Genomic DNA, 13,475 nt, shown 5'->3' on the forward strand with positions numbered 1-13,475 from the left:
GTTGTGCCTGACTCTTTGCGACCCCACGGACTGTAGCCCACCAGGCTCCCCTGTCCATGGGATTTTCCCAGCAAGAATACTACAGTGGGTTGCCATGTCTTCCTCCAGGGGAACTTCCAGACACAGGGATCGAACCCAAGTCTCCTGTGGCTCCTCCATTATAGGCGGTAGATGGTTTTTCTGGAACTCCCTTGCTTTCTCCACGATCCAATGAATGTTGGCAATTTGATCTCTGGTTCCTCTGCCCCTTTGAAAACCAGCTTGTACATCTGGAAGTCCTATGCAAATCTAGAATTTTCTAGTAAGTAAGCAAAACTTTAGTTTATATACTTAAGTTGCCTCATTCTTAAACAATAAGGTTCTACTGTATGCCACAGGGAACTATATTCATTATCCTGTGATGTATTATAATGGAAAAGAAAATGAAAAATGTGTATATGAATAGCTGAGTCATTTTGCTATACAGCAGAAATTAACCACAATATTGTAAATCAGCTATACTTCAATAAAGTTTAAAATTAATAAAATTGTCTCATTCTAAGAGCCTAATTTTTCAGTGAGCTGTGAGAATCAATATTCTCTATATTTTACTTTGGTAAACTCCTCTCCAACTCAATGGACATGAGTTTGGGTAAACTCCAGGAGTTGGTGATGGACAGGGAGGCTGGCGTGCTGCAGTCCATGAGGTCGCAAAGAGTCGGACACGACTGAGTGACTGAACTGAACTGAACTGAAACTCCTCTCTACCTCCCTAACTCTCACAAAAGCTTCTGAAGGAAACCTTCCTTCCTAAAAGAGACTGACTGGAATAAAATTGAGTGAAAAGTAATTAAGACTCCACTAGTTTAGTCTTAGTGTTTTTGCTATCAATAGATCAAGAATCAGAATGAGATAAAACTTTCCTATCTCTATATCTCTTAATGGCAAAAGAGGCTTCTTTTAAGTAAAATGAAGATTAGGCCTTGGATTAGTCACCTAACATTCTTGAACCTTGGCTTCCTTCTCTGTAAAACAGGAACGCACTTTTCATAGGGCTGTCGGGATAACTAAATGGCGTACAGTTTAGGATACGCTAAGCACTGGTGTCTAGCTGTGAGGTCTATGATGATGAGGCTGAGGTAGCAGCAGCACAGATGATGGTGATATGGGTAGGCAGTGATAATGATGATGTAGCGGTGGTGGTGGTTACATAATAGTGGGGGGAGTGGTAGTGACAAGAGTGGTGACTGGTGGTGATGACTAATTATGATAGAATCAAAAATGTTTGAATTTTGCTCTGCACCTAATAGTCACATGGTCACATAGCAAACGGATGAAGAGAACAATTTTCAGATTACCCCAAGGATATCAGCCACCATTGCATTTCAATTACAGGTATGACCAACATACATCATGCTTAAATGTCCGGTGATGAAGACCCCCTTAAAGACTTTCCAGAGATGTTTAACTAACAATCCGCATGATGTGGAGAGAAGATGAATAGGTAAGAATTTTACTTATTCCACACTTAAAAGGAATATAATTATATTTCTTTTAAATAATTGTGCAGACAGTATACATTCTCCCTTGTCTTCCTCCTAATTAGGCTACTACCTGAGGTCACATACCATTCATTCAAATCTCATTTTTGACAGTTCACATTTCTAAATTAGTTTCTATCCAGCTGAGGGATTTGGTCCAACGGCACACCCTTTTAACTTCCAAAGGCATGTGTCAACCTCATTTTGCAAATGACATGGACCTACCTAGACTCCAGAGGCACCCTGTCCCCTTCATTTTCAGGATACACTGGCTACTTCGGTTGCCATACTTTGAAAGCCTTAGTAATCCTAAAGGCTCAGCTCCATAGTCACACTCGGTTAACTCAAGACCAGTTAGTCATGCAACTTCATCTATTTATCTTGAAGACTGCATCCCAAATGACCAATATACTGGGACTTCACTAGTAATTATTTCACAAGAGCTTTTTCATTGCTGCTCATGGGAATGTGTGGAATTCACACTGGGAGGGTGATCTAAGAATGGATTTATTTTTTGAGTGAAAGCTGAACCAGAATGACACTTTTTCTTTACTTTGCCAAACTGCTCCATCTCTGGGAGAAAAGAACTGGTTGTTATCCCTTTAAAAGAGCCCAGTGGCCTGCTATGTTCATAATCCTCAAATCCCATGATTCAGTTTCCATCTCCCAGCCTTACTCCACACAGGCCTGCTAACATTTGGTTTAGATCTGACTTTTCTTTGCTCAAGAACACCACAATTTATTATTAGTCAGTAATAATAGCCAGCAGGCCCCAATATTTTAGGAAGGAAAATAAACAAAGTCTAGTCTGCCAGAGGGAACTATGCTCCGGCTGTCCTGGGTCTGCTGAAAGTGGTCGTCCAGAAAGACACTGCTGCCTGCCTATGTCTCAAAAGTGTCAGGTTGTTTAAATGCTTCTACCTGTTGGATCATGTGATTCCTGAAGTCACCCTATAAAGTGTGTTGGGAGGGAAAAGAACGATAGTATTTTTGCATTTATGTCGTGTTTATTTACTGAGCGCAGCACCAACGCTAGAGACAGCAATTACCAGGCATCGGAACTGAGTTAGTCCTGGGACCCAAGGCAGACATGATCCTCTCCCTAGATAGCTTAGGGGTTGGTGGATCATAGTTTCCCATCATGAGGCAGGGATCCCAGGAAAGAGTCCTGATGCCTTATTTCAATTACTTCTCATCACTGTGATAACATTCTTATTAACGTCAACGAGATGAGAATTTGTGTTATTTGTGGACAGGATAACCAAAACTCCCAAAGGTTAAGAGACCCGAATAAAGTCACCGCCTGATAAGCGGGAGAGCCGAGGCTCAGACTGGGGTTTCCTCATCCAAGGCTGCTGACTGCATCCTGGATTCTTCCCAAATAGTGTAATCTCACGTCAACCCAGATCAATTCAAGCTCTCTTTGTCACTTTCCCATGTCTCATAGTTTGGCTTAGAAAAGTATCCCCTGCAATAGACACTGACCACCTAAAAATAGCAATTTTGAGGATTTAAGCTTTACAGAGGCTCAGAAAAGAGCAGGGAAAGTCCTGGTGAGGCCAGTAGTGTGGGCAGAGTAGAGGAGGGGAGTCGGGGGTGGAAAGGGAGTGGGGTTTGCTCTGAGAGGTGTTCCAGGAATTCCCAAGGGGTGGCCCTGACTTAGTAAGTCACCAGGTCAGTTTGAAATGAGTCGTTTGTGGCATGGGGGCAAACAACCTCAGTCCAGCACTGAATTATCGGGAAGCAGGCTGGCAAAAGATCTCCCCTGGGAGAAGAATCCTAATTACGATGCCTGAGAATTTGCATGCCCCTCTACAGTTTGCAAAACAGTTTCGTACCCGTTTTTTCCTTTGCTGATTGTTTACTGCACAAGAGGGGACCAGGGTTCAAGATGACCCAGTCTAGTGGTTTTTAATATTTGCGTGAAGTAAAATTCTTTGTCAAAATGAAATCTCACTCAGCAGTCTAGTGTATAACATTGATGCCAGAGGGAGCTCTGTGGCTGGGATGGGGACTCTAGTTGGGGGAGGCATGCTGCTGCTGCTGCTAAGTCGCTTCAGTCATGTCTGACTCTGTGAGACCCCATAGATGGCAGCCCACCAGGCTCCTCTGTCCCAGGGATTCTCCAGGCAAGAATTCTGGAGTGGGTTGCCATTTCCTTCTCCAAGGCATGCATGCATGCTAAGTTGCTTTAGTCATGTCCAACTCTGCGACCCTATGGACAGCAGCCCACCAGCCTCCTCTGTCCCAGGGATTCTCCAGGCAAGAATACTGGAGTGGGTTGCCATTTCCTTCTCCCGTAGGGGGAGGCATAGCCCACACCTAAGCCTTTGCTTTGATCCCTGTGTTTCTGTGGAGTCTCCAAGGAAATACCTAGTTCCATGGAACAGAAAGACAAACATGTTTCCAGTGTTTCTAGTGACTACAAATACCCAGTCCACTTTTCCCTTCTTCTCCAAAACAAAACAAACAAGGAAAAAAGCTGAAAACCCTGGAGGTGACACAAGACAGCCAAGGTCATTCCTTGTCCAGTGTTCTTTCCATGAAACTCACCAGGGCTGGTGTCTCACGTGATTAGAGCCTGAAGATCTGCCTGGAAGCCAGGTTGCCCCCAGTTGCTGAAGGAAAGTGTCCTCTTGGTCACAGATGGCTCGGTCAAGTCAGCTACTACTGTAGCGTTTATCAGTGTACCTGTTGGTCAAGTGGGGCTCTTTGTTTCAGACAGGCCACCCCTTGAGACGTGGAATGTCAGCCACTGAGCAGCTGGGGAACAGTAAGTCCAGCGATCTTTCAGCTCCAAATACTCTCCCTGAAAATGCAAGAACAGCCCCTAGTCAAGCAGGCTCTTCCCAACTCAAAACTCACACTGAACTACATAGCATTTGTTCTAAATGTTTGTCTCCCTGCAAGTTCATATGTTGAAATCTTAACTCCCACTGTGAGACTATTAGGAGGTGGGGCTTTTGAGAGGTAGTTTAGGTCATGTGAGTGGAGCTCCCGTGAATGGGATTAGTGCCTTTATAAGCAGATGCACACAAAAGAGCTTGTCCTCTCTCTCCCCCTCCATCCCCTTCTCTCCCTCTTGTGAGGACAGGACAGGACAGAGAAGATGACTCTCTGCAAACCAGAAGAGTGTTCTCACCAGAACCGGACCGTACTGGCACCCTGATGGTGGACTTCTCAGCCTCCAGAACTGTGAGAAATAAATCGGTCGTTTAAGCCAGCCAGTCCATAGTACTTCATTATGGCAGCCTGAACTAAAGCAGTGGGGATGGCTGCACAATTTCGTGAGTGCATGAAAAGCTACTTAATGGCTAAAATGTTAAATTTTCTATTAGGTGTATTTTAGTACAACAACAGAACAGCAAAGTAAACTTTCATTGACTTCCTGTTTCTTAGGGATCAAGCTCCAAACTTCCTAGTATAATTTACAAACTGGCCCCTGCTTACCCCCTAGCCTCATATCTTGCTGTCCTCCTTCAACCTTTTTATCTGATCAAATGTTCCAATTGCTCTCCGAAATAAAAAAGTGATTACTTTGCCTTAAAAATGCTGGAAAGGCTCTTTCAGGGTCTTGTCACAGTTTCGGGTAACCTCTATCATATTCTGTGTGTCTCACCAGGCAAGAATTCCATTCAGATTTACTTTCAGTAGTCCAAGTTAGCAATAAATGCTACATTTGCTTTTCAAATATTGCATCACAATGTTACAGATAGATATGGAATTATAATGCAAAGTATGGTTTTTCAAACTCAAAATGAGGAATATGACAATCTCCTCCCTTTTCTGAGATTTGCTGAGTAGAACAGATTAGAATAGAAAGTGGATTAACATTCACATAGATAGGAATATAAATGGGAGCAAGAAAGAAGGGATCGATGTGTGGGTGGGTGAGAGGAGGGGTAAAATGATGAAAGGATATGTAGATGATGGATGGATGGGCGGATAGATGATGTGTGAGTACATGTATGAACAGATATGTGGGTATGGATGGATAGAGGGGAGAACAGTATACAGATGGATGTGAATTTACAAAGAGATGTGAAAAGATTAAGAATAGATGGATGAGAAGTTGTATGGGAGGGTGGTTGGAAAAAAATGTGGTTGATGGATGGGTAGACGAAAGGATATGTAGCTGGATAAATGGCTGGAGGCTGGGTGCATGTGAGTGCATACTGATGGACAGGAGGGTAGACAGATGTGTGAGCCCTGGAGAGACATAAGATAAAATGGGTAGATAGAGGAATCTGTGGGTGTTTGGGAGGATGAGTGAGAGTGTGAGTAAGCCAAGGAGGAATGGATGGATGGAACTAGGTGCCAGCCTGGGACCGGAAGATGATGCACAGGTCAGTAGAGCCAAATACCAGCCCCGTGGCTGGCTAGCTTAGCTTTCCCTAAGCAGTCCTGGTAAGAATCAAAAGTCCACCCGAAGCGTGTTAATGAACTCCCTTCTCTTTCAAGGGAAGGTCGATGAGCTCTTCCTCCCCTGGAAGAATCGCAAGCTCCCGACCATGGGCAGGGAAAAACCACACTTCCACTGTCCCAGCCCCTCTCCCAGAATATCCAGCTGCCTGTGAAACCCACAGAGAAGAGTTCCCCAGCCTGAGTCAAAAGAGAAACTTCGTGGAGGGGAGAGGCCAGAAGCTGAACCCAAAGGGGCGAGGTTTCAGGACTCAGTCATTCCCTCCTGCGTCCAAAGGCTGCGCTCCCAGCCGCCAGGAGAGAAAAGTCGGTGCGTCCTGGGTGCACGGGGGCCCCTCGGCCCTCCGGGGTGCGCGCCCAGGCACCCCGCTTTATTATCTCGGGGGAGAACGGGGCGGGGGCGGAGGGGCCAGGGCTAAGGAGAGCTGGTACGTCTTTAAACTTCTGCCGGCTGCTTAGTCCCAGCCCCTTCGCTTGGGTGTGTCCTCCCTCGCTCCCTCCCTCTTAGGTCACTCTCTCAACCCTCGAATAAAAACTGCACCCAACTTCCGAGGCGCCCTTATTGCCAGCCGGACCCCAGCCTCCGACAGGTTCGGGCGCCCTGCTTGCCCCGTGCTCCGCCGGCCCCCGCCCAGCGCCCGGCCCCTCCGGCTCCACTCCGCTCGCTCGGTCGGTCGCTCCGACGCCATGGACACGTTTTGGTGGCGCGCAGCCTGGGGACTCTGCCTCGTGCAGCTGAGCCTGGCGCAGATCGGTGAGTGCCCGCCCGGACGGGAGGGAGTGGCCCGGACCCAGCCGTGCGGGCTCCGTTGGCCCTGGGGGGTCGGGGTCAGATGGGCGGTGAGCGGCTGGGATTTGGCGAAGGAGGACCGGGCGAGGATTTGCGCTAAGCTCTTGGAGAGCCTGTCGGTGGGAAGCACCGTTTTGTGGAACGGCGAAGAGAAAGAGCGCAGAAAAGTTGGCGCTGTTTGGGCAGCAGGCTGTTGGCGCGCGGTTTGGGGTGGGGTGGTTGGAGCCGGTGGAGCACAAGGCAGAAAGGAGCTGTACTCCTGGGTGCGCGCAGCCTGTGTCTGGACTAACAGACTCCTGTGCCCAAGGGCGCTTGAAGCCAGGCTGCGCAGGGCAGAGACAGGGGCTGGGGTAGGGACAGGGGTGTTGGCGAGGTGGCCATAGAGGTGGGCACTGTTGCCATGTGTGAGGGTTGGTGGCAACAAGCTTCCCAGAAGGGGGTCCCGCGTTCCTGTGGCTCTCCCTTTTCACCTAGGTTCTAAAGCTCTTACAGTTGGCTCCAGTCACGAACAATTTTAACGCTTGTGGGAACTTGAACCTTCTCTGTGGCAAGGTTCTGGGTCGCCACGAGGTGCCAGCCTGGGGCAGGGAGTGTGAGTAGGATAGGCAGTGACTCGGCCAGCTGCTCCATCCTGGCAACCTCCTGCAGGCTGCCAATCAGTTAGGGGAAATCCAGACAGTCATGTGGCTCCCAATGGGTGCCTGGCAGCCTCGGAGCAGGACAGGGAAGCAGTCTCCTGGGTGGCATCAGGGATCCCGGAGCCGGTATCCCATCCCCACAGGGTCGGTGCCTCTCAGGGGCTGTCGAGGGGGTGGCTGCGTGTGAGGTATTCTGGCAAGGCTGAACTCCCAGCATTCCTTTTCTTTGTCTTTATATGTACAGATAATTACATGGCTGATTTGCTTATCGCTAGCAAAATTAATTTTTCTTTTAAGAAGTGCCAGATGGGTCATTAAGACAGCTCAACCTATGGTTAATTCTACTCAGCAAGTGTTTATTAAACCCAGCTCTGGGGGTACCAGGAAAGTAAGAGACACAGTCCTACCGGGATACTTTAGACTGAGGATAAGTAAGGGTCTAGGATTTAGATTCCTGAATCAGAAAAATAATAATTAATAATAATAATTAACAGTAATCACAATGGCAGCACCAGCCACCATTTACTATACATTTGGGCTGGGCCAGGCACTGTGCTAAATTCTTTACATGCGTTATCTCATTTTACCCTCAACGATGGCCCACTGAGAAGTGTCCTGTCGTTAGCCCTGTTTTGCAGGAGGGCAACAAACCGAAGCTCAGAGAGGTTAAGTGACTTGTCTGTGTTCACACAGTCAGAAGACTGCTGGTTCTGTGAACCAAGCTTCTTTGCCTGTTGCTTAGTTAGCACTGGTTAAGCGGCATGTATGACATGGACAAACTCAGAAAGGATTTTGTGGAAGGAGGTGGTGGACCAGAGGCTCTAGAGGAGGCTTTCAAAGGGGAACTGGAGCTCCAAGGATCTCTTGAAAGGCAGAAAGACTTGGGATGGGAGAGAGGAGGGAAAGATTTCAGGGAGAGCTGTGAGCCTGGCCTCAGGGAAGAGGAACCAGGCTGGTGTCTCTCTCTCTCTCTCTCTCTCTCTCTCTCTCTCTCTCTCTCGCCTATAGGGAAGTCCATTTATATGTTACCTCCCTGGGGCATCTTCTGCTTTGCTTCTGAGGATTCTGACTCCTGACTCTTTCCATCCTGTAGCCCAAATTCTTCTAAAGGGCCCCATCCCCCGATATTTGGTACTGTCCTGACCCTTGAAGTTCCTGCCTTCCCCCTAGATGGGCAGGCTTACTCCTGCTCTGGGTTTCCGTGGTCCCTTTGGGCAGCGTCATTTGGAGGAAGCGCAAAAAAATGCCAGTAGCAATAGCTGTCTGGGCCCAGGCTTTCATGCGCTTATCAAGCTATTTGGAAGGAACTGAGGCTTGGAAAGGAGATGTGACTTAACAGTGGGCTCGGGCTGGGCCGGCAGAGAGAGGAAGGACAAAGAGGAGGCGGGGAGACTCTTCTGGTGCCCCACCAGCAAAGGCGGTGGGCTCTGGAGGACAATGTGGACATTTCGGCAAGTGGCAAGGATTTGGGGAGGAAGAAGGGGTTTGATCTTCATACTGAAAAGCAAGAAGTAGAGACATGACCAAATACAGTTAAGCAGCATTGGACCCAAACTCTAAGTTGGAGAACAGATATGTTGAACCAGGTTTCACACATGGAAGGAAGAAAGTAGCCCTGGGTAAAGAGCAGTGAAGTGAGCCTTCTGTACCTGTCTGCCTCCTGTCCTCTGTGGGTGAGAGGTCCTTGCTAGAGAATTGTGCCCCTGGTGTTTAGAAAGAGGGGTGCAGCTAAGAGCTCTGGGGCTTTGGGGCTGGCTGGCACCGCTCTGATCCCTCTGAGCATTAGAGACCCCTCTTTCTGGGAGTTAAACTTTTGGCTGTGTTTTCCTGGGTGAAGCAGCAACAAAGCCAACCTCCATTACCCCTGAGGTTGGTTAGCATCAGTTAATTCAGTTGCTCCCCAAATACACAATGGACATCTTCCTTCCTGCAAAGGCACAGTGCCAAGTAGGTGTGTTTGAGTCTTGCAGCCAGTAGAAAAAGTTTCCGTTCTTTTTCCAGTTTGGCCCACGCAATTTGGAGAGGCTGCTGGGCAGTGTGAAATTCTTAGTTTATGACAGATCCCTTTCCACTCATTCAAGAAATATTTCTTGACTCACTATTGTAGACTCAGAGACGGGGACTCCAAGAATCATTTAGAAAAACCCTTTCTTTTTCCCAAGGAGGAAACAGATCCCCCAAAGAGAGAAAGGTGACTTCCCCTCTCTCAGGCTGAGTGTTAGCACAGGACACTTTCCAAACCTCAGGTCTCTGAAATACCTTAATCCTCCAGGTCTGAGCCCCACCTCCACTACTTACAGTGGGTGGGGAATGTGTGGTCTACAGAGGTAGCAACACACCTTAAATTGCTGTCTTTAAACGCTCAATACAATTTTATATTTTCCTCGACAATATATCCAGTTTGAGTTTAATGTAAGAATAAAGATGATAAATTTCTTTTTATCGAGCCTCTGAACTGTCCAGTGTCTCCTGGAGTGTTGCTGGATCCCTCTCAGTTAGCAGCATCCCAGCTTGAAAAGCCTGACACTCGGTTCCTCTACGAAGTAGGGACCTAAATCTGCAGGAAATACCATTTACTGAGCACTGACCCTGGTGGTTCAGTGGTAAAGAATCTGCCAGCAAGGCAGGAGACGCAGGAGATGTGGGTTCAATCTCTGGCTCAGAAAGATCCCCTGGAGGGGGAAATGGCAACCCACTCCAGTATTGTTGCCTGGAAAATCCCATGGACAGAGGAGCCTGGAGGGCTTCACAGTTCATGGGGTCACAAAGAGTCGGACGCAACTGAGCACACACGCACACAACTTCATACGAGGCATTCAGCCATGGGCTTTGAACAGGTTATCCAATATAAGCTTCGCAACAGCCCTGTGTATGTTTAGCAATCTTTTCATTCCATTTTCCAGATAAAGAAGTTGAGAGGCTCAGGGAGATGGAATGACTTGCCCGAGGACACACAGCTAGTATGAGTGATGGAGTTGGGGTCCTCTGTTGTCCCACATCCTCTGTGTTAGCCTCCAGCGCCTGTGTTCCTTTGATTCGGTATTTCCCTCTGGAGGACTCTGGAAATTGTGTGAGGCCAGCAAACATGAAGCCTGGGATGAGTGACTTTCCTCTTCCCCGGCAGGCTGAGAACACTTGGCTGCCCTGCTCTGCCCTGGCCTGTCTCTCTCCAGTCCTGGCCACAGCTGTCGAGAGATGCCAACCTAGCTATTTGTTACTAAAATAAGTCAATTCCCTTATCAGAGTCCAGCTGCCCTTCTAGACATGCTCTCATTTGCAGGCTTGGAAAAAAGGGAGAGGCTGTTCCTTGTCTAAGAGACAAGTCAGGGCAAGGCTTTCTGCCTGGAAACAAAAAAAAGGGTGGGGGGGCTTGCAGAGGCTCTGACCCTGCAAGCATTCTAGGTGCAATGGCCCAGGAAGCCCCCTTGTTACATGCTCAGTGGAAACCCTCAGCGGTTAGCAGCTTGTGTGTGCCCCAGTGAGGGGGAGTGTCGAGGACCCCGGTGATGGGCTGATACGGTTCTCTAGAAAAGGCAAGGATCTTGAACGGAACATCGGTGTTGGGTGTGAGGTGACACGTGGCCACTCAAGTGAGATTTCAGCTTGGCCTTGAGTGTCAGACGGTTCCAGGTGAAGAGGAGGTTGTGGGAGGGAAGCGGGCCTCCCCCGGCCACCCATCCTGGCTGGGATGGGGGCTGAGTTACTGGCTACCCTTGTCTTGCCCTCCATTTTAGTTGACTCCACCAAGAGACTGAAAGGGAAGTGGGTCTTGTGAAAGAATGAACTGAAGCAGGTGCAAATCCCGCCAGACCAAGTGGAGTTCTCAAAGGGGATCTTTTCTGCTTCAGAGAGAATGTCTGAGGGGTTGCACAGCCAGATGCTGATGACTCAGTTTCCTTTGTGTCTTTGCTTCAGTGGGAAACACACCAGTGTTCTCTAGACTCGCCAGGGGAGGCTGATGCCTCCAACCTTAAATTGGAACGCCACTCTTAATCCCTTAGCAAGTTGATATTTTTCTTAAAAAGTGTGCTCCCTCGAAGCTGCCCAGCAAGGATTTGGGAAGCCAGCCCGATCTGCCAGAGTGTTTTCTTAAGTGTGTGGTTGTGGGATCTGGCTTGGCATGGAACTCTGGATTTTCCAGGAGGGTCAGGATTTCAAACATGCATATATTCTACCAGTTGAAGTCTGGTTGGGAACTCTGGATTTTCCAGGAGGGTCAGGATTTCAAACATGCATATATTCTACCAGTTGAAGTCCAATGTATATTTTGACTTAATATAGATTTTTTTTCTACAAAGAACTGCATGACTTTGTGTGATTAGAAGTCAGAAACTTGCATGGATTTTCGCATAAGTGAAAATCAAATCTCCACAGCTCATGAATCAGCCTAATTAAATTACTATCCAATTAAATTGCTATCTGGTTCAGAAAATTTATACTTTGGAGAGGAACATTTGTGCCCCTCTGCTCTCTCTTTCTTGATCATCCCAATATGTGAAGCCCCAAGAAAAATGACACACATTGCTAGGTGTGGACATATACATGGTGGGTGTGCCCATAGGTGTGTAAGCATCTGCATGTGTCTACCCATAATGTGGTATTGCTGGTCAGTCGTTAAGTTTGTATAAGGTGTCTTCTGTGGGTCCCACACCATACTGGGTATCACAGGGGAATTAAATGTGGGAGAGCAGGACTGTATCCAAGAACCTTAAGGTTCTACATGGGAACACCGTACCAAGGAGTGACAGCATGCCCAACTAGGACCACAAGACTGACAGCCTTGCCGAGCTAAGACACAGGCAGGAGGCCTGGGGGACTCAGTGATGGGGAAGAAGAGGGGGCTGTGTGCACAAGAGAAGATTTGAGCATCTGAAGAAGCGGTAATAAGCCCAGGCCGTGTGTATTTCTGTTGCCCTGCCATTCATTTACCCACTCTTGAGCAAGTTCATTAACTGGGCAATATATCCAGCAAATGCTCACACACTTGCTGCCCATTTGGTGCACCAAGCAGTCTTGAGAACTCATGGTCTACAGGGCACAGTCCTCGCTCTCAAGTAGCTTGTGGTCGAGTGGACGGTTTCCTGGATAGCAGCTGATGGTGCATCTCTGGTATATTCACACTCTAGATTCTGAAAGTGCACGCCTGCCACCGCCACCACCCCGCCCCCTGGCCAGGTGTGACAGCCTATATAGCCTCCAGACATGGCCAAACGGGGGGGTGGTGATAAAGTCACCCCCAGCTGAGAATCCCTGGCATCACTGAATGGTGGCCAACCTCGTCTCTGACAAGGAGATATCTGGTCTCCACAGGTCCCCAGTTAATTAGCCTAAAAACTGCACAGGGAAATTAAGATCAATAAGCATATTTATTTTCTGGGGCCAAGAGGTGCTCATGACTTTCACACTTCTCATTGGCGGAAAACCCCAGACCAGATAGATCTTCTCTTATCTCTCTTCTGCAGTGTTGTGGGGGGCCCCCCTGACATCAGGGATGGAATCGCATTCATTTTTGTAGTCTCAGAACCCAGTCCTGGCCCATATTTGTTATCTGTTACTGTGGAACTGAAATGAATATTTAGAATATAGAAATTACTACATCCAGGTATATGAAGACATGCTGCACAGTCTACCTAAGATGCAGAGGCCTCTATCTGTACATGATAGTGGTGATGGGGACTGCCTCCAGGACAAGGCTGAGATGAGCACTTGGCTGGACAGTGGCCCACCACAGGACTCGTTTTTGGTCTGCCCAAGTAGGGAGATCACCCATCTGTTTGCGGCTTTGGTGGCTGCTTGCCGTGACTGGGGACGTCTGTCTAAGGACAGGATGACTCACTTCTTGGGCCAAGGAGGGAGTGGGAGTTAGGCCGGATGATGACACCCAGTCCCATATTGAAACCTCAAAATAAAACACTCTTGGGCAGTGGCCCACTTGGAACGCTGGCTTATTTTGGAGATGCTAATCTGACGCTGGACTTCTTGGGTGAGAGACCCACACTCTCCCTTCCAACCCCTCCAACACTGCCCCCTTCCAATTTCTGGAAGGTGTTAGCAGCTGGCAGAGAAGTGGAAGAACTTCCCAGAAGATCCTTGCCTTCTCTGTGG

At 48.2% G+C, this 13,475-nt stretch overlaps 1 protein-coding gene and 1 long non-coding RNA gene across 11 annotated transcripts in view; both read left to right on the top strand.

The window, feature by feature from the left end:
• The first annotated feature begins 1,187 nt into the window (after window positions 1-1,187).
• On the top strand, window positions 1,188-4,743 carry LOC147358418 (uncharacterized). Its single transcript, XR_015141639.1, has 2 exons — window positions 1,188-1,483; window positions 4,615-4,743. It is a non-coding gene; the product is annotated as an uncharacterized LOC147358418 (long non-coding RNA).
• Window positions 4,744-6,503: 1,760 nt separating this feature from the next.
• CD44 (CD44 molecule (IN blood group)) overlaps window positions 6,504-13,475 on the top strand; it is an 87,917-nt gene continuing 80,945 nt past the window's right edge. For all 10 annotated transcript variants that reach the window (XM_086338637.1, XM_086338638.1, XM_086338639.1 and 7 more), the window contains exon 1: window positions 6,504-6,696. In XM_086338637.1, the coding sequence (XP_086194763.1) occupies window positions 6,630-6,696 (67 nt within the window). In that variant the 5' untranslated portion in view covers window positions 6,504-6,629. The remainder of the gene's footprint in view (window positions 6,697-13,475) is intronic.

The sequence above is a fragment of the Bos grunniens genome, chromosome 15, assembly GCF_055505025.1.
Source record: "Bos grunniens cultivar Pamir isolate PY7600 chromosome 15, Bosgru_T2T1.0, whole genome shotgun sequence".
Taxonomy (NCBI): Eukaryota; Metazoa; Chordata; class Mammalia; order Artiodactyla; family Bovidae; genus Bos; species Bos grunniens.